The sequence below is a fragment of the Protopterus annectens genome, chromosome 10.part0 (genome assembly GCF_019279795.1).
Source record: "Protopterus annectens isolate FY-2018-M chromosome 10.part0, PAN1.0, whole genome shotgun sequence".
In the NCBI taxonomy this organism is placed as follows: domain Eukaryota; kingdom Metazoa; phylum Chordata; order Ceratodontiformes; family Protopteridae; genus Protopterus; species Protopterus annectens.
Genome location: NC_056744.1, coordinates 850019248 through 850038286, shown reverse-complemented (window position 1 = coordinate 850038286; position 19039 = coordinate 850019248). Strand labels below are relative to the sequence as shown.

General features: G+C 43.6%; 1 protein-coding gene across 2 annotated transcripts in view; it reads right to left on the bottom strand.

Moving 5' to 3' along the window:
* Positions 1–19039, bottom strand: part of ZNF644 (zinc finger protein 644) — a 1505096-nt gene that overhangs the window by 345133 nt on the left and 1140924 nt on the right. For both annotated transcript variants that reach the window (XM_044085655.1, XM_044085656.1), the window contains one exon: positions 17107–17691. In XM_044085655.1, coding sequence (XP_043941590.1) covers positions 17107–17691 — 585 coding nt within the window. The remainder of the gene's footprint in view (positions 1–17106; positions 17692–19039) is intronic.

Sequence of the window (19039 nt, the reverse complement as noted above, 5' to 3'; positions counted from 1 at the left end):
CAACCATTTGTCTGTAATAATCTGGTGTCTCAAAAGAAGATGTAGAGTCAGACAGAGGGAGGAATTGTCAGTGGCTGGAGATTAGGGCTTGAATAAGCAAACAGTTGTTCTGAATTTTAGGACTGTCCTTGATTTTGAGACGCTTTCCCTTTCTTTATAGAACCTTCTTGCTATTGCTTTTAAAATTTTGTTTGATGGCACACAGATGCTTAAATTGCTTTTTGAAAAACGCAGCTGAGGTATAAGGAACATTTTTATTTGCCTAAAGGGAGGTTGGAAGATTTGGGTCATCCCTTGAATCAACTTTACTCTCTCACGAAATCTCTTAAGAACCTCAGCTTCAAAAAAAACGTCACTATTAGGGATGGAAGGTGGTTGGGGTGGGGGGGTTAAATAACAGTCTTAACATCTTCAGAAAGATTTTGAGTACATAACTCAACAAATCTTCTCATGAGTGACCCAGAAGCAGCAGACCTGGAGACAGCATCTGCAGTGTCACAAGGCAACTTTAAGGAATGTTGAACTACATGAGAAGCAGACAAAAAGTGGTTGCCACTCAACTTCGACTCTTTTGAGGTGAAAAATTCTCTAACAGTTAACACGTGATCCTTGTCAGTTTAAAATCATGAAAGCTAAAGTGGCAGAAGAAAACACTTTGTCAAAAGCTTTCCTTGCTAGAACAATTTAGCTAGCAAAAGGAGTTTTAGATAAGGAAATCATTGCCGGGTCTCCTTTAGGATTATAAAAACAGTATTTGTGAGTCTGAGTAACCCTGTATACCCCTCTTAGGCTTTTTAGGGGCAGGAGGTTGACTGTTAGGTAAACCAATAGCTGTCAAGAAAATATTCTCTAAAGCAGATACCAATATGAGCAACAGTTACACGTTGTGGAATATCCAACTGTAACAAATCATTAACACATTTGCTGGGAAATAAGGATTTCATTCTGTTCCCACTGAGCTGCAATGTTTCCAGGCTGGAGTATATCAGGGCCCTCTTGTCCTGAGGCAGGAGGTCTACAAGCAATGGCAGTGAATCATGTCCCCAGCACCCCACCCCAGACATCTCCATGAGGAGGCAGAATCAAATGCAGCCTTGGTCAATGGCATTGCTAGCCTTTTCTCTCTTACTTTCTAGATCACCCTGAGAAGTAAAGGGGACTGGAAAGACTGCATATAGAAACAGGCCTGCCCATTTGATGGAGAAGGCATCTATTGCCCAAACCTCCTTACTGGGTGCTACTAAGTAGAACTTTAACTGTATTTTTCAGGGATGCAAACAGATCCATCTTTGGGATACTCACACCTGTGTATAGCAGCTGAAAGAAGGTATCTCTATGTAACATCCATTTGTGACGTATATCCTTGACCTGCTAAGCTGATCCACCACTAATGTGAGGGAATGCAGACAGCTCTACGGTCCAGATTACTTTAAAGGCAAAGTGCAATACACTAATGGCCGATCTGCAAAGGAGATAAAAATTGTCCCCCCTCCCTGTTTGTTGACATACCACATGGCCACTGTACTGTATGAATACATGGAAGACACCCCCCTTTTCATATAGGCTTGAAATCAATGCCATCACCCTCCTTCATATTTAAAACCTTTTCCTATGGGATGCATTTTACAGTCCATAGACTTCAAATTCTTGTGTGTTTGCTAGGTCTGAAGCATCTGCAAATGTATGGTTTGGGGAAGGGGTTCCTGAGAGAAAAGAACTTCCTCATTCAGTCTGAGTTGGTTGGACCACCAGCTCCTTGGACATGCACTGTAAAATAGGAATCACTTCTGCAACCAATGGGAATGTCTGTTTCAGATGGATCTCAGGTTCCACTGAAGCCTCTCCTGTGCAATCTGTCTAGAAGTACATCAAGATGGCAGAAGCCATTTATCCCAGAGTCACAAGGCATTTCCTAGCTAACAGCCCCCTCCCCTTAAATGCTAGATTGAGAAAGTATTTTTCCAAATGCTCCACCTTCTTTTGGAAAAGAAATGTCTACTGACATCTGGAGTCTAGAAGACAGCCCAGGGAATATCAGTCTGTTGGAAGGAATACGATTTGATATTGGGACACTGAATGAGAATATAATTTGAGACTTTGGAAGCAATCCATGGTGAAGGTGATGGCTCTGTCTACTACCTATTGTGTGAATTCCTGTATGAGGCAGTCATCCACTTTATGGATAAAAGTGAATGCCCTTTGTCACAGCTCATGGTTCATGGATTAATACTAGGCTAACTGCCCTCAAGGGCCATTTGAAGCCTAGCCAATTACCTCATGTGAGAATCAAATCCTGCACCTTGTACTTGTAAGGTAAACATCTTAACCACTGGCAGAAGTAGTGGCCTTAGCAAGGGACTCGATCACAGGACCAGTAGATGATGTGCTGGATACTGTATCTAAAGCAACATAACCACACAAAGTAGTGTTTTGCCACCTGACCAGCAGTCCGAGCAGGATCCATCACTTTTGCCTATAGATCCACATCAGACACCTTTCCATCTAACTGAATGAGAATTTGTTCATAGGTAGGTACTAGGCTATCTGCCCTAGGGCATTTATAAGCCTAGCCTCTGTCCAGCAGGGCCACAGAATTGATCCCAGGGGTAAATTTATGATTTCCCATCCACTCATCAAGATTTCTTTTGAAGAGGGTCAGTGAGGGGCTTTGCCTAACATGGATTGGGATTCTATTCCAAAGCGAGGGAAGCCTCTGGGATATGAATCTATCCCTCCAGCATGTTCTATTTATTGTTGTGCTGAGGTTTAAATCCCTGGAGCGTGTAGCTCTAATGGATTTGGTTTTCTTGAGGAGAAGCATGTCCATTAACTCCGGGTTAGACATGGCCTTGTACATCAGTCAGAGATTGCCTCTGAGTAGGCGGTAAGCAATTGAGTATAGCTGGAGTGTCTTTAGTCGAGCTGCATAGGGCATCTGTTTGAGGCTCATGATCCTCTTTGTGAGGTACTTTTGAGGTTTCTCCAGCTGTTGCAGGTGTCGGGTAAGGTACATCTCAAATGGGGCACTGTACTCAATTATGGGCCTGATGAGCGATGAGTAGAGAGGCACAATGACCTCTCTTGCTCTAGATGTGAACCCTTTTGTGATTAGGTGGGCTATATGTGTCTACTACATTCACACCTGATGGACAGTTTAGCAGGAGATAGCCTGGCTAAAAACAATAATTGAATAATATGAAAAATAATCTCTAACCCATGTCTGTAAAAGGATGAATGTATTAAGGTCTACAGTGGACAGCTGAAGAACTTCAAAAATGAGCAACTAATGTGAAGAAAACTGATCCTTTCTGAGTAACAAAAACAACATGGGATGGTGCAGACTAGTCAGTATGACACACTCCTAGATGCTACTACTGACCAAAGAGGGGTGGAGTCAACTCCCCACGCCCAAACAGGGTCTGATGGCTTGAAGAAACATCTTATTGGGGGTCTAACATCTGCTAGTGGTATGTTATCCATTTAGTGTTGCTACTACTGCAACAGATCTGATGGCTTGGGGAAACATCTTATTGGGGTGTAACATTTGCTAGTGCTACATTATGTTTTTTTAATTTCTCAAAATCTTTTGGGTTTCTAATACTGTGATGGGAATAAACCCCATTCCTAAGTCAAAGTACGATTAAAGTTCATGAAATTAGTATTTTTCACACTTTGATATCAGCCAGTAGTGCTCTTTGCAGCACCCACCATGTACACAATAATGTCTCTTACAATTTGTACAGAGTTACATGGATTGGTAGCATATCTAAATATGACTGTAGACTCTCTTTAACGAGACCTGTTGCTCCTACAACTACTGGAAAGTACAGTTGTATACACTTACCATAAATGTAGATGTTCGAGTGCATTCACTGTTGCAGTCATTACATTTGGGTAATCTGCTGGCAGGTTGCCCTCAGTTGGCCTGAATAACAAAATCTTGGGTCCTGTGTCAGTTGCTGTCTCCTCTTCCATGACGTCAGGTCGTCAGGGGTATAAAACATGCAGCCGACACCATTTTAATCAGTTTTTCTTGCCCCAGTTGTCAGGTGCCCCCCAAATGGGGAGCAAAAATATACATATAAATAAACAGTAAATATATAAATGCACCTTTGGAAACATAAAATATACCTTCAACTAAAAGCAAATATACCACAAAGGCTTTTGAGTATAGTGAAGGAAAGAAAAACGTATTGAATGGGGGATGGCAGGTGGGTAACCAAGACTGCAACAGTGAATACACTTGAACATCTACATTTATGGTAAGTGTACACAGCTGTACTATGTTCTTCGTGTTTCACTGTTGCAGTCATTACATTTGGGTAGAATCCCAAAGCTATGGATGGGAGGATGGAACTAAACAGCATTAGGAGCAGCTATAAGGCCCTGCAGGACTGCAGTGGCAAAGCCTGCCCTGGATTTAGAGGAGAGGTAAATTATAATGCTTTGTGAACGTATGAACAGAGCTCCAAGTAGCAGCTTCTAGAATGTCTCTGGCTGGGACACCTCTGAGAAAAGCTGCTGAAGTAGAGGCAGCCCTGGTTGAACGGGATCCGATTCCTTTGGCCACAGGTTTACCATGGTGCAAATAGCAGAAACGAATGTAATGGCTTATCCATTTGGAAATAGTCTGCTTTGATATAGCCTTCCCCCTCTGATCCTGCAGCAAATGCTACCAGTAGTTGCTCAGACTTTCTTAGAGATTTTGTCCTGTTTAAGTAGAATCTTAGTTGTCTGTGTACATCCAAATGAATGCAGAATCCGCTCCCCCCTTGTTATGCGGATTTGGGAAGAATGTTGGCAGGTGAATGGTCTGGTTAAGAGCCACACTGGATACCACCTTAGGCATAAAAGAAGGATTGGTCCTGAGGGCCACCCTGTCCGGGTAAAATATGATGAAAGGCTCCACCTGCCATGAGAGCCTGTAGTTCTGAAACCCTTCTTGCTGAAGTGACTGCCAAAAGAAAAGCTGTCTTCCAAGACAGAAATTTTATATACGCAGTAGCTGCTGGTTCAAAAGGAGGCAGGGTGAGTTTTTCCAGCACAAAATTGAGGTCCCATGCAGGAGTTGATACTCTCCTGGGAGGTCTTAAGTTTTTGGCCCCTCTGAGATACTGTTTAAGCAGTGGATGAGAAAAGAGGGGAGGCTCTGTGTTGTAATGAGCAGAGATGGCAGAGGGATAGTTTTTTATTGAAGAAAAAGATAGGCCCTTGTCAATCATCTCAGTTAAGTATTGTAAAATCTGAGGAATACTGGGCTTTGCTGTGTCGATTCCTTGTGCTTGGTTCCAAGCACAGAATCTCTTCCATTTATCAGCATAAGATTTTCTAGTACTAGGCCTTCTGGCTTCCAAAATGACATCCATCACAGATTTACTGAGAGATGTGGTTTGAATAATTAGTTGATTAGCCATGCTGCAAGATTCAAAGTTTGGAGCTGAGTGTGCAGAATTTGAAAGTTCTGCTGAGATAGTAGATAAGGTGTTTGAGGGAAGTACCACGGAGGAAGGTGTGACATATTCCTTAGAAGCGGGTACCAGTGCTGGCGAGGCCAGTCCGGAGCAATTAGGATCATTTTTGTTTTTTCCTGTCTGACTTAGTAAGACCTTGGAGAGTAGAGGCAGAGGGGGAAAGGCATAGACTGATAGATTTTTCCAGCTGAAGGATAGAGCATCCACTTTCCATGCTTTTTTGTGTTGAGTTCTTGTGCAGAATTTGTCCAACTGATAGTTTTGGGGAGAGGCAAATAGATCTATGTCTGGGCTCCCCCATTTCTGTGTTAACATGCTAAAGATTTGTGGATCCAGTTTCCATTCGTGCGGGACCATAAGATTTCTGCTTAAGTCGTCTGCCAGAGTATTTTGCTTTCCTGGCAGGAACTGAGCTTGAATATGTATTTGGTAAGTCAAGGCTGTGTTCCACAAGACCATGGCTAGTCTGCAAAGGGGGTAGGAATGTGTACCCCCCTGCTTGTTTATGTACCACATAATTGTGGTGTTATCCGTCTTTATCAGTAATTGTCCTGGATGAAGTAAGTCCTTGAAGGCTGTCAGAGCATTCTGAACAGCTAGCATTTGTTTCTGGTTGATATGCAGATGCAGTTGGTTTGGGCTCCATTTGCCCTGAATGCATCTATCTCCCTGCCAGGTGGACCCCCCAAGCATAGTCTGATGCGTCTGTAGTTAGGGTTTGGGTGGCAGGGGGTAGAGTGAATGACAGTCCCTTGTTTTGGTGACATGTCTCTGCCCACCAAAGAAACTCCTGTTGTAGGCAGGGAATGAGAGGAATCATTGTTTCCAGGCTGTGACAATGTTGACTCCATAAACTTTTTAGGTACCACTGAAGTTTTCTCATATGCAGTCTCGCATATGGAATTAGTAGAATGCAGGATGCCATGAACCCCAAAGCCTGCAGAATTTGTCTTGCAGATAACTGGGTTTTTGTTGCCATTTGTTTGAAATATGTTGTCAATTGCCTTTGCTTGTCGTGAGGTAAGCCATCTGGGCAGTTGTATTCAAGCTTGCACCCAGGAATGTAATTATTTGAGAGGGTACCATTTGTGATTTCTTTTTGTTTATGGTGTACCCTAGGTATGCTAGAAGCCTTTTTACAAACGGCAGATGTTGAAGTAGAGTGTCCTTGTCCTCTGCTTGAATGAGACAATCGTCCAGATAAGGATAAATTTGAATGTTTCTTTGTCTGCAGAATACAATTACTGGTGCCAGGCACTTTGTAAAGACCCTAGGCGCAGTAGATAAGCCAAAGGGCAGTGCAAAGAATTGGTAATGCAAAAAAAATGTTTTGAAGCGGAGGTGTCTTCTGCATGATTCCCTTACTGGGATATGCAGGTATGCCTCTTTTAAGTCTAGAGTTACTAACCAAGCATTCTTGCCTAGCATAGGCAGTAGCTGTTGTAAAGTAGCATTTTGAATTTTGGAATGTCCAGAAACATGTTTAGAATCGATAAGTCCAGTATTGGACGCCATGAATTGTCTTTTCTGGGTACCAGGAAAAGTCTTGAATAAAATCCTTGTCCTTTTTCCTTTTCTGGTACCGGTTGAATAGCACCCATATCCATGAGGGACATGACTTGGTTCTGGGCCTCTGCCCACTGGTTTTGTGGCAGATCCGGCCATCCGTTTGGAATTGGCAAAGTATGGAAATGGAATCTGTACCCCTGGGATACTATGTTTAATACCCACTTGTCTTGGGTAATTAACTGCCAATTAGTCCCCCCCCCCCCAAGGGGGGCTGCCAAAATATAAGTGCTTGGAGATGGTAGAGGAAAGTCATTGAGACTGCTTACTGTAGGGTTGTGCTTTGTTTCCTCCAGATTTGGAGGTGGAGGCACCCCATTGCTTTGACCTGTAAGAACCCTGTGATTGATATCTGGAGCCTTTTGAGCGCCTGTGTTTGCCCTAAGTGGCTCTGTTGGACACAGGAAAGGACCAATTTTTAGTAGGCCAATGTCTACTAAACCTGGGTGGCTGCACTTGCAAGAAATCTTTTACAGTTTGCATAGATTTAGCTTGGTCTTCCATTTTCTTTAAAACCTCTTCTGCCTTATTACCAGAGTATCATGCTGTAAAAGGGCATCCAACAATTTAGCTTTAACATGATCAGGCAGATTTTGCTCCTTGAGCCAGGCATGCCTTCTAATCACAGATCCAGTAACGGTGGCCCTACAGGAGGCCTCCAAGGAATCAAAACCACATTGCAAAGTATGCTTTCCAACCTGTTCTGCTGCATGCAACAAATCCTGTAAACTCTACTTTCCACACAATCAGAAATCAACATCATTTTCTGTTTCATTAAGCCCATAACATGCTGTTGATATTTAAGCATATGAAAATGGCAGTTTAAAGCCCTGATTGCCAAGGTTGCAGACGTATAAACCTTCTTACCCCATCTATCCAGCCCCCCCTGGAATCTCTATCAAAAGGGGCAGGATTTTTGGCTGCAGAAGCCTTAACACCATTGGGACCCTGAGAAATAGTTTCAGGATCAGCAGCAGGATTTTTGAAAAGAAATTTGTGGGAGTCAGGAACCCTGTAATATCTGTCTGGCTTACTAGGAGCCGGAGGCAGGGAATCAGGAGCCATGCTCGATTACGAGAACACATCATCAACAATGTCTAATACAGGTGGCACTGCCGAAGGCCTATGCTGAGGAAGAAGAAGGAAATCCCTAAGCCTCTTTTTTTGATTGAGAAGTCCTGACTCTCCCAGTGAAAATCTTCCCTTAAAGTATGTAAAGTCTCTCCAAAAGAGTAATCCTCAGGAGGAGATGCAGATGGGATGGATTCCTCTGCATCAGAATCCTCATAGGGTGGAATAGAAAATTCCTGATCAGAAGAGGAATCAGAAGAAATGGAAACCTGATCTGAAGATTCATAGTCAGTGCCTTGCCTAGGCCTCTTAGCGGGGGGGGGGCCTGATCAAGGTAATTAAATCCTCAGCCATTTTGATCATCTGTTTTTTTAGGCATAGGGGCCTGAGCACGTGGCTCATGCATCGGTTTTTAGACATAGAAGTAGTTTTTGACCTTGGTTTTGATGCTAGCGTCAGTTTAATGTAAAAATGCTGAGGCCTGAAAACACCCTCAGAAGCCGGTGCCTACTCAGCGACTCCAGACCCATCCAAGGGAGAGACATCCGCGAGTTCAATACTTTGCGAATCTCGCGGCATATCGGACTCAGAATGGGTCTCAGTAGAGGCCTGTGACTCAAAGGTAGTGGGTATCAGGGGCTGCGAAAGCACCTCACTGAGTACCGGCAAACCGGCGACTGGCTTAGGAGAAGCTTCATCATCGGTTTTGGACCTCGACGGTCTGTCTCTGTCTTTTTCTTTGTGTTTTTTATAAACTCCAGTAGTCGGATTGCTAACCGACGTCATTTCAGGGTAGTTAAATCTTGAACCAAAATATTTAAAAGCAAAAATATACCGACGATTAATAGTGCGTTGGTTAAATTTAGCACAAAACCGACAGCAAGGCACATTGTGATCAGGGCCTAGGCAAGGAATACAATACAAATGAAAATCCTTACGAGGTACTTGCTTCCCACAAGTAATGCAATTATTAACTTTTACTGACATCGGGTAAGGAGCAAGAAAAAGTTTCCCCAATGGGGTACTTAGCTTTAGTTTGAAGACTTCGGTTCTGAAACTCGAATACGAAAATTTCAGGAGTCGGCAGACCGGCACTTGCGAACTGCTTCTGCTTTGTGCACCACGCGGCAGGAAAGACTGATTAAAATGGCGTTGGCTGCATGTTTTATACCTCTGACGACCTGATGTCATGGAAGAGGAGACAGCAACCGACGCAGGACCCAAGACTTTGTTATTCAGGCCGACTGAGGGCAACCTGCCAGCAGATTACCCAAATGTAATGAGTGCAACAGTGAAACATGAAGAACATCTGTCTGGGCATCTTTCTTCCACATTGCTCTCGCTTCTGCCTGTAAATCTTGATATTTTATGACTTTGTATCTCTCTGTACGCAAGACAATGTAGTCAATGGGCGTGGTGATTTTCAATGAGCAATGCTACTTCTGTCTTCTTTTCTTGGACCACTATATCTGGTTTTCTAGTATATCTTTTGAACTGTTGGTAATGAGTGATCCCATGTGATGTAGACTTCTTCATTTTCTATGATGCTTTGTAGCTCATGTTTCCAGTGTTTTTATTTATCCATTATATTATCCATTTAGTGTTGCTACTACTGCAACAGATCTGATGGCTTGGGGAAACATCTTATTGGGGTCTAACATCTGCTAGTGGTGCGTTATCCATTTAGTGTTGTTACTACTGCAACAGATCTTAAAGGAAGATGAAGTAATATTCCACAGAAATTTAAAGCCTTCACTAAAGCTACTTTGCTCTGAAGTTCCAAGCCTCTCACAAGAAGGCTGACTGCAGAAGTTAAAACATTTTAAATGCTATACAGGTTAACACAAAATTCCTTTAAAATGGTTTTCTTTCTTTTTTTTCTAAATGTGGCTTTCTCAGGCAAAGCTATGCAAATGAGCTACAACATACAAACTCGGGATTTGATTCTTGTGAGTGTGTGCACACGTCTTGTGACGGATCTCTATCCTCCACCCAAGAGTGACTCTCTGCTTCAGGCACTGCTCTAAAAGACCCTGGATAAGATAAAACAAGTATAGAACAATGAATGAACAAACAAGCCATTTCATACTTGATAAACCTCAGCAAATAAGTCAAAGGTCAGTGCTCTATGGTCATATCTGGAATCTGATGAATATATGCACTTGGTTATCAAAAACAAAAATGGTTAAACAAATTAAACTAAAACCTGGCTCTCAGAAAGAGAAGTACCTATTCAAAAAGGACTACCCGATGCCGGAAAAAAAAAAAAAAAAAAAGGAGTAAAAATTGCAAACAGCTGTAACTTAAGATTGGATGTGAATTTATGGGAGAAAGTGTTTATAAGAAACACCAAAACTATGTACCATGGAGCAAATTCCCATTCTGTACGCACGCACTAAGTGTGCATGAGCTAAGAATATACCTGGTTTCACAATTTTTCCCTTTATATTTGCTCAGTGGAATTAGCAATTTAATTCATTAACTGAATTAAGAAGATAATTTGGGCAATGAATGAATAGATGAACTGCCACACATTTAACATATAATTTCCAAACAATACCCCAAAGCTTTGTATATCCCTTTCTTCTAATCTCAACACTGCAGTTTAAATAATGGTGTAATGATATAGGGTCGGTACAAAAGCATCTGCTGAATCAGACACTTGGTCATATTTTCAAGCAGCAGAGAATTCAGTATAGGCTACATCATCATTTCCACAGTCTGACAGCTCAAAAAGGACCATACAGCAATGCAATTTTTCTAACAGCACTTAAAAACAGACAATACTTACCTTTCCCAGGATAGTATTTACATCCAAACAAAACTCTTTTCTGTTACATACCTGCTTTGGGTATCCAAGGTGGAAGTTTCCTAACACTGCAGGCCTCTGTAATGTATATACGAGGACAGTGACCACCCCAGATTTTTGTCCACAGGCTTCCAGTACAAAATACTAACATACTTCTATAGATGTCAGTTCACCCACCAATGTATGAAATGAAAACTCAGCCTTGTCCCTGAAACCAAATCTACTTGTGTTCTTGCTAGTATTTCCAAGTTCAAACACCGTCTAAAACAGCAATTAAACAAATAACTTATACAAAAACTGTTAGAAATGTGACAAGCTGTGAAGGACAACAAATGGTGCTGTACAGTGATTGAAGTTAATACAATGTCAAGAAGTTAGGGTCTATATTATATGAACGAAAGTTCATATAAGCGAATGCTCCATTGAGGAAGATCCCGGACATAGAGGTACATGTTGTGGGATCACAGTACAGTGAAGATTGGAGTTTTTGCCCTTTCCTCACTGTACTGCGATCTCGGAGTTGGAATACATATTTAGTGGGGGGTGTGGGGGCACAGTCCCCCACAATATTGTTTTCGATGTTCGGGATTTTCACTCACTTGAGTGTTCGCTTATATGAACTTCTGTTCATATAATATAGACCCAAGAAGTTATACTCTGAAGAAGTGGGTTTCAGTCTCACACCCTTTATTTTCATATGCCAATGACTGGCTTAACCAATGCTCCTAGAGCTACCTGAAAACACAAAATACACTTGTGTACACTTACCATATATGCAGACGTTTGAGTGTATTCACTGTTGCAGTCATCACATTTGGGTTATTCCTGCCAGGGTAGCCCTCAGTCGGCCCGAATACCAGAAGCTTAGTATTTCTGTGAGGGTTACCGTCGCTCCAGGACTGATGTCAGGTTGTCAGTAGTATAAAATAAAGCAGCCAACGCCATTACATCAGTTTTTCTTGCCCTGTCAGGAGCCCCCAACAGGGAGCTAAGTTATGGTGGAAGAACGCCACCAGTATAAAGTAAATACCACAAATTTCTTGTAAAGGGGGGGGGGGACCAGGACTGCAACAGTGAATACACTCAAACATCTACATTTATGTTAAGTGTACACAACTGTACTATGTTCTTCGTGTTTCACTGTTGCAATCATCACATTTGGGTTGATTCCCAAAGCTGAAGAAAAGGGTGGAGGCAGTCAAGAAGATTGGGGGCTGGCTAGGATGCCCTGCAAGACTGCGGTGGCAAAGCCTGTCCTGGATTTGGAGAAGATGGGCAGGTGGTAATGCTTGGTGAAGGTATGAACTGATGTCCATATTGCAGTCTCCAAGATGTCCCTGGTGGGGACCCCTCTGAGGAAAGCTGCAGAGGTGGAGGTTACTCTGGTAGAATGTGTCCTGACCCCCTTATGGGGAGGGTTTCCCGTGTTGCTTGTAGCAGAAATGGATGTAGTGTACTATCCATTTGGGAATGGTTTGTTTGGATATGGCTTTGCCCTCTGCTCCTGCAGCAAAGCTGACTAACAATTGATCAGTCTTTCTAAATGATTTAGTCCTGTCTAGATAGAATCTGAGCTGTCTGTGCACATCTAGAGAGAGCAGTATCCTTCCCCCCTTGTTTTGTGGGTTAGGGAAAAAGGTGGGCAAATGAATGGATTGGTTGAGAGCCACATTGGACACCACTTTTGGCATGAAGGATGGGTTAGTCCTGAGGGAGACCCTGTTAGCTTGGAAAATGATGAAGGGCTCTACAGCCATTAGTGCTTGTAGCTCAGATACTCTTCTTGCTGAAGTGATGGCCAGAAGCAAGGCTGTATTCCATGAGAGAAACTTTAACTCTGCTGAAGCTGCTGGTTCAAAGGGGGGCAGGGTGAGCTTTCCCAACTCAAAGTTTAGGTCCCAAGCTGGGGTAGGTGCTCTTCTGGGTGGCCTCAAGTTGTTAGCCCCTCTTAGGAACTCTTTGATGAGAGGCTGTGAGAAAAGAGGTGGCTCTGTGCTGAAACGAGCAGAGATAGCTGAGGCATGAATTTTAATAGAAGAAAAGGATAGACACCTGTGTAGTAGGTCAGCAAGGTAATCCAGGATGAGAGGTAGGGAGGGCTGTGCCGTCCTGGGGCCCTTAGCCTGGATCCAGGTGCAAAACCTTTTCCATTTGTCAGCATAAGACTTTCTAGTGCTAGGGTGTCTGGCCTCACGTACAACATCTAGAACCTGTTTGCTGAGATTGGCAGCTTGTGCAGTGGTCAGGGAATAAGCCAGGCTGTCAAGACTGAGGGTATGCAATTGGGGATGCATGAATTCTCCTTCCCTCTGGGTCAGGAGTGTTGGGATCTGAGGGAGATGCCATGGTGGCAGAGGTGACAGGCTGTGCAGCAGTGGGTACCAGTGCTGGCATGGCCAGTCTGGGGCAATCAAGACTATCCTCGGTTTTTCCTCCCTTATTTTGAGCAGTACCCTTGTAATGAGTGGTGGGGGGGATGCATAGACCGAGAGGATGACCCACCGGAAGGATAGAGCATCCACTTTCTAGGCCTTGCAGCGAGGCTCCCTGGTGCAGAACTTGCTGAGCTGATGGCTGGAGTGAGAAGCAAAGAGGTCGACCTTCGGGGTGCTCCATTTCTGAGTTGCAAGGGTGAAGGTTCTTTGGTCTAGCTGCCACTCATGCAGGTCCAGAAGATTTTTGCTCAAGTTGCCTGCCAGAGAGTTTAGAGAGCCTGGTAGAAATTCTGCTAACAGGTGTAGTTGCATGGCTGAGGCCATGTGCCAAAGGGTCATGGTGAGCCTGCACAGAGAGTACGAGTGAGTTCCTCCTTGCTTGCTGATATACCACATCACAGTGGTGGTGTCTGTTTTGATCAGTAGAGCCCGCGGGGAGAGAAGGGAAGCTGTCAGTGCATGCTGGACAGCTAACATCTCTTTTTGGTTGATTTGCAGATGTATTTGATGTGGGCTCCATTGGCCCTGTATGCATCTGCCGTCCAGGTGTGCACCCCAAGAATTGTCTGATGCATCTGTGGAGAGGGTCTGGGTGGCATGGAGTTGTGAGAAGGGTAGTCCCTCGTTGTGGTAGCATGCTGCTGGCCACCAAAGAAAATCTTTCCTTAAACAAGGTATCATTGGTATAAGACTCCCCAGGTCTTGAGAGTGTTGACACCAAAGGCTTTTTAGGTACTATTGTAGTTTCCTCATATGCAGTCTGGCATATGGAATGAGTAGAATAAAAGAAGCCATGAACACAGTTTGCAGTATTTTCCTTGTGGATAACTGGGGTCTGGTGGCTAGTTGAGAGAAATAGGCTGTCAGGTAGGTTTGCTTTTCTGGTGTAAGGAATCCCATCTGGGATGCTATGTCCAGGCTTACTCCCACAAATATATTTTTTTGGGTGGGTACTAGTTTGATTTCTTTTCGTTGATAGTATACCTATGGAGGTCAGTAAGCCCTTTACAAAGGTCAAGTGCTTGAGCAGCTTTTCTTGTCTGCCTGAATTAGGCAGTCGTCTAAGCATTGGTAAATTTGAATATTTCTCTGCCTGCCAAAAGCAATGGCGGGAGTCAGACATTTTGTGAAAACTCTGGGAGCAGTGGATAAGCCAAAAGGAAGCGCAAAAAACTGAAAGTGCAGTGATCGTTCCCTGAAACGCAGATATTTCCTGTATGACTCCCTGATTTGGGATGTGTAGGTAGGCCCCTTTTAGGTCTAGGGTGGCTAACCAAGCATTCTTGGAAAGCATAGGTAGTAGTTGCTGGACGGTGAGCATTTTGAATTTTGGTATCACCAGAAAGGTGTTTAGAATGGCTAGATCAAGGATGTGGTGCCAGGTGCCCTCTTTTCTGGGTACCAGGAAGAGTCTGGAGTAGAAACCTTGGCCTATCTGTTCTGCAGGAACGTGCTCTACTGCTCTCACAGAGAGCAGGGAAAGGACTTGCTTTTAGGCATCTGCCCACTGGGTTTGGGGGAAGACCTGGAAACCCTTTTGGGGTTGGTAGAGTGTGGAAATAAAATCTGTATCCCTGGGACACTATGTTGAGGACCCAGCGGTTGCTGGTAATGGTGGCCAAGGTGCTTCCGTGGAATGAGAGTTTTCCTCCTAGGGGCAAGTGCAGGTGGGCAGAGGGGAGTGGAGAGTCATTATGAATTCTTACCAAGAGGGGGGTTAGCTTAGCACTTCCTGGGAATGAAGAAGAGGAACTCCATTACTTAGATATCTGCATTCCCTGGGGCTGCTGTCGGGGGGCCGGCTTCCTCTGGGGTCTGGGCTGAGCTGACCTGGAGGGGGCATGAAAGGACTAGTGCTTGGAGGGGCAATGCCTACTGAACCTGGGTGGCTGGACCTGCAGGAAGTCCTTAAATGTCTCTGCATAGATTTAGCTTTTTCTTCCATCTTTTTTAAGACCTCCTCTGCCTTGGTGCCAAATAAGTTGTCTTTTTGCAAGGGTGCGTCCAATAATTTGGATTTGACATGGTCTGGCAAGGGCTGTTCCTTAAGCCAAGCATGCATTCTAAGGACAGAACCAGTGACTGCTGCCCTGCAAGATGCTTCTAGGGTGTCAAAACCACATTGTAAGGTGCGCTTAGTTACTTGACTTACAGAATGCATTAACTCTTGATTTTCTGCACAAGCAGGAAAAGATATTTTTTGTTTGAGGAGTTCCATGGTATGTTGCTGAATTTTTAGCATATGGAACTGACAATATTCCTTTAGGCCATTGAGAAATAACTTCAGGGTCAGCAGTAGGATTTTTTAAAAGAAATTTGTGAGAGTCGGGGACACTACAGTACCTGTCAGGTTTCCTGGGAGCAGGAGGGAGGGTGTCTGGAGTCTAGATTCCATGAAATCATCATCCACAACTTCCAGGACAGGAGGAATGACCAAAGGTCTGTGCTGTGGAAGATCTAAGAATTTCCTGAGTATCTTTTTAGACTGAGGGTAGTCCTGACATTTCCTTTGGAGAAACCCTACATACTTTAAGAAAGTACTTCTAATGGGAAAGTCCTCTGCATTAGAATCCTCATAAGCAGAGTGGGGTTGCATGTCTTCATATTTAGATGTCTCAGAGTCACCGGACTCCTGTTCAGATAAAACTACTGGGGACAAATCTCTTTCTTTTGGAAGGGGTAACTAGGCTTTCCCTGATCAGCATTATGAGGTCTTCCGCCATTTTAAGCATTTGAGACTGAAGCAAGCTTGGGTCGTCGGTGTCTTGGGTGTGGTTCATACCCTGGGCATTAGAAACTCAGTAGTTTTCGAAAGAACAACAGACGCGAAAGAAGTCTGTCTGTCGAGAATCGATAGTGCGAAGTACTTCCTTGGAAGCAGGTGCCTGCTCAGTGGCTCCAGACCCCATCCAAGGTAGAGACATCTGCAGGATCCTTAGTGGATGAAGAGTCTCACGGCATACAGGACTCCAAAAGGGTCTCGGTAGTGGCCTGCGAATCAACAGAAGCGGGCATCAGGGGCTGAGAAAGCACCTCACTGAGGACCAGAAAACTGACAGCTAGCTTAACGGAAGCATCATCGGTAGGTTTGGACCTTGGCGGTCTGTCTCTGTCTTTATCCTTACTTTTTTTGGAAGATCTGCTGTCAGATGGCTTACCGAAGCCATATCGGAATTTGAGGAACGAGAACGAAAATATCTAGCTACAATAAGGGCCCGACGATGTATAGTTCTGAAGTTGAACAAAGCACAAAAGCGACAGAGGGGGACGTCGTAGTCTGGGCCTAAGCAAGTGACGCAGTAAGAATGAAAGTCTTGGTGTGATATTTGCTTTCCACATGCGAGACAATTGTTAACTTTTTCTGACATCGGTTAGAGCAATAAAAAAGATCCCCAACGGGGTACTTAGCTTTAGAAGACTTCAACTTCAATTCGGAAAATGAAAACTCAGGTAGCGGCCAACCGGCACTCATGCGAACGGCTTCTGCTTCAGGCTCCTCTGCAAGAAAGACTGATGTAATGGCGTTGGCTGCTTCATTTTATACTAATGACGACCTGACGTCAGTCCTGGAGCGATGGCAACCAACACAGAAATACTAAGCCTCTGGTATTCGGGCCGACTGAGGGCTACCCTGGCAGGGATAACCTAAATGGGATGACTGCAACAGTGAAACACGAAGAACATCTTTGTTTACTCAGCCTGACTTATCAAACAAATGCTAATAAAAAAATAAGCAAATTAAATGTTTAATTACCTGTTTGTAAAGTAGAATCTATTAGTTTCTGTGGCTGATATACCAGTACATTGTTGTCTTCTGATAAAGGAAGAGCGTACTTCTGAATAACTCTCTTTCGTGCAGTTTGTGCTGTATTCTTTGTAAGAGGAACCCCATCATCAAGGTCTTCATCTAGTTTCTTCTTCTTAAGAAGTTCAATGAGACTACTTGACTGAGAACTTTTTTCATCATGCAGTTCTGAATTTATCTTTACATAATCATCCTGATCACCATTATCCACAGTCACTGGTTCTGTTTCAGCATCACGGTTCTGTACTTCGCGGGGAATGCCATTTGATGAAAAGCTTAACCGGTCACTTTTTGCAAACTTTGGTTTTGGAAAAATGCGCCTGTTGTTTAATACTTTTGCAATTTTTGCAAACTTTTCTTCATTTTGCAACATTTCTTCTAGAACACAGATTGGTGACTTATTTGAATCCCATTTTGTTTTTCCAAGTCTTTTTAAGTGTCCTCGAACATGATTAGACAATCCAATCTTGGTGTCAAACCACCCACCACACAATATGCAAGAATGTTCAAATGGATTTTCAGATTTCACTAGTGCTAAAAGAAACACAAACAAATCAGGCATTTGCAACAACTCCCATTTGACTAAATTTGAAAAAACAAATTATGAACAAGCACACTGCAGTTTTATATCACTATAGTCTACCTTGAAAAAAAACAGTCTGTGATAGAAAGTGCTGCAAAATCAGAGGATAAATAACTATTCATAAGTAGCCAGGACTTGGGGGCATACTTAGGTCAACAGACTGGATATGGAGAATTTCAGTGCAGTCTGACTTTCAGCACAGCTGGCATACTTCAGTCAATGGCCATCAAGAACACGTAAAATACAGTTGTGTACCTACCATAAATGTAGATGTTCGAGTGTATTCACTGTTGCAGTCATTACACTTGGGTTATCCTGCTGGCAGGCTACCCGCAGTCGGCCTGAATTCCAAAGTCCTGGTCCGGCGTCGGTTGCTGTCACCTCTTCCCTGACGTCAGTGCGCCAGGGGTATAAAAGATGCAGCCGACTCCATTTTCATCAGTTTTTCTTGCCTCAGATGTCAGGTGCCCCCAAAAGGGTAGGCTAAAAAACATTGCTTATACAAGCATGCACTAACATAAACAATACCTTCATCTACAAGCAAATACACCACATAGATTGTATAGGATAGAGAAGTACAGATAAGTCCCAGCAAAGAAAGAGGGATGGTGGGTGGGTAACCTGGACTGCAACAGTAAATACACTCGAATATCTATATTTATGGTAGGTACACAACTGTACTATGTTCATCGTGTTTCACTGTTGCAGTCATTACACTTGGGTTGAATCCCAAAGCTGAGGTTGGGCGGCTGGGTCTAAATAGAATTAGGAGTGGCTATAAGGCCCTGCAGAACTGCAGTGGCAAAGCCTGCTCTGGATTTAGAGTAAAGAGGTAAGTGGTAGTGCTTAGTAAAAGTGTGCACTGAAGTCCAAGTTGCAGCCTCCAAAATATCCTTGGTTGGTACTCCTCTGAGGAAGGCTGCTGCCCTGGTAGAATGTGGTCTAATGCCCTTAGGCACTGACTTGCCATGTTGTAAATCGAATGCAGTGTCCTATCCATTTTGAAATGGTCTGCTTTGAGATAGCCTTTCCTTGTGATCCTGCAGCATATGCCACTAAAAGTTGCTCAGTCTTTCTGAAAGTTTTAGTTTTGTCCAAGTAGAAGCGTAGCTGCCTGTGTATGTCCAAAGAATGCAGAAGTCTCTCCCCTTTATTCTGTGGGTTTGGGAAAAAAGTAGGCAAATGAATGGTTTGGTTAAGAGCCACACTGGACACTACCTTAGGCATAAATGTTGGGTTTGTCCTTAGAGAAACCCTGTCCGGATGGAAGATAATAAAAGGTTCCACAGCCATTAATGC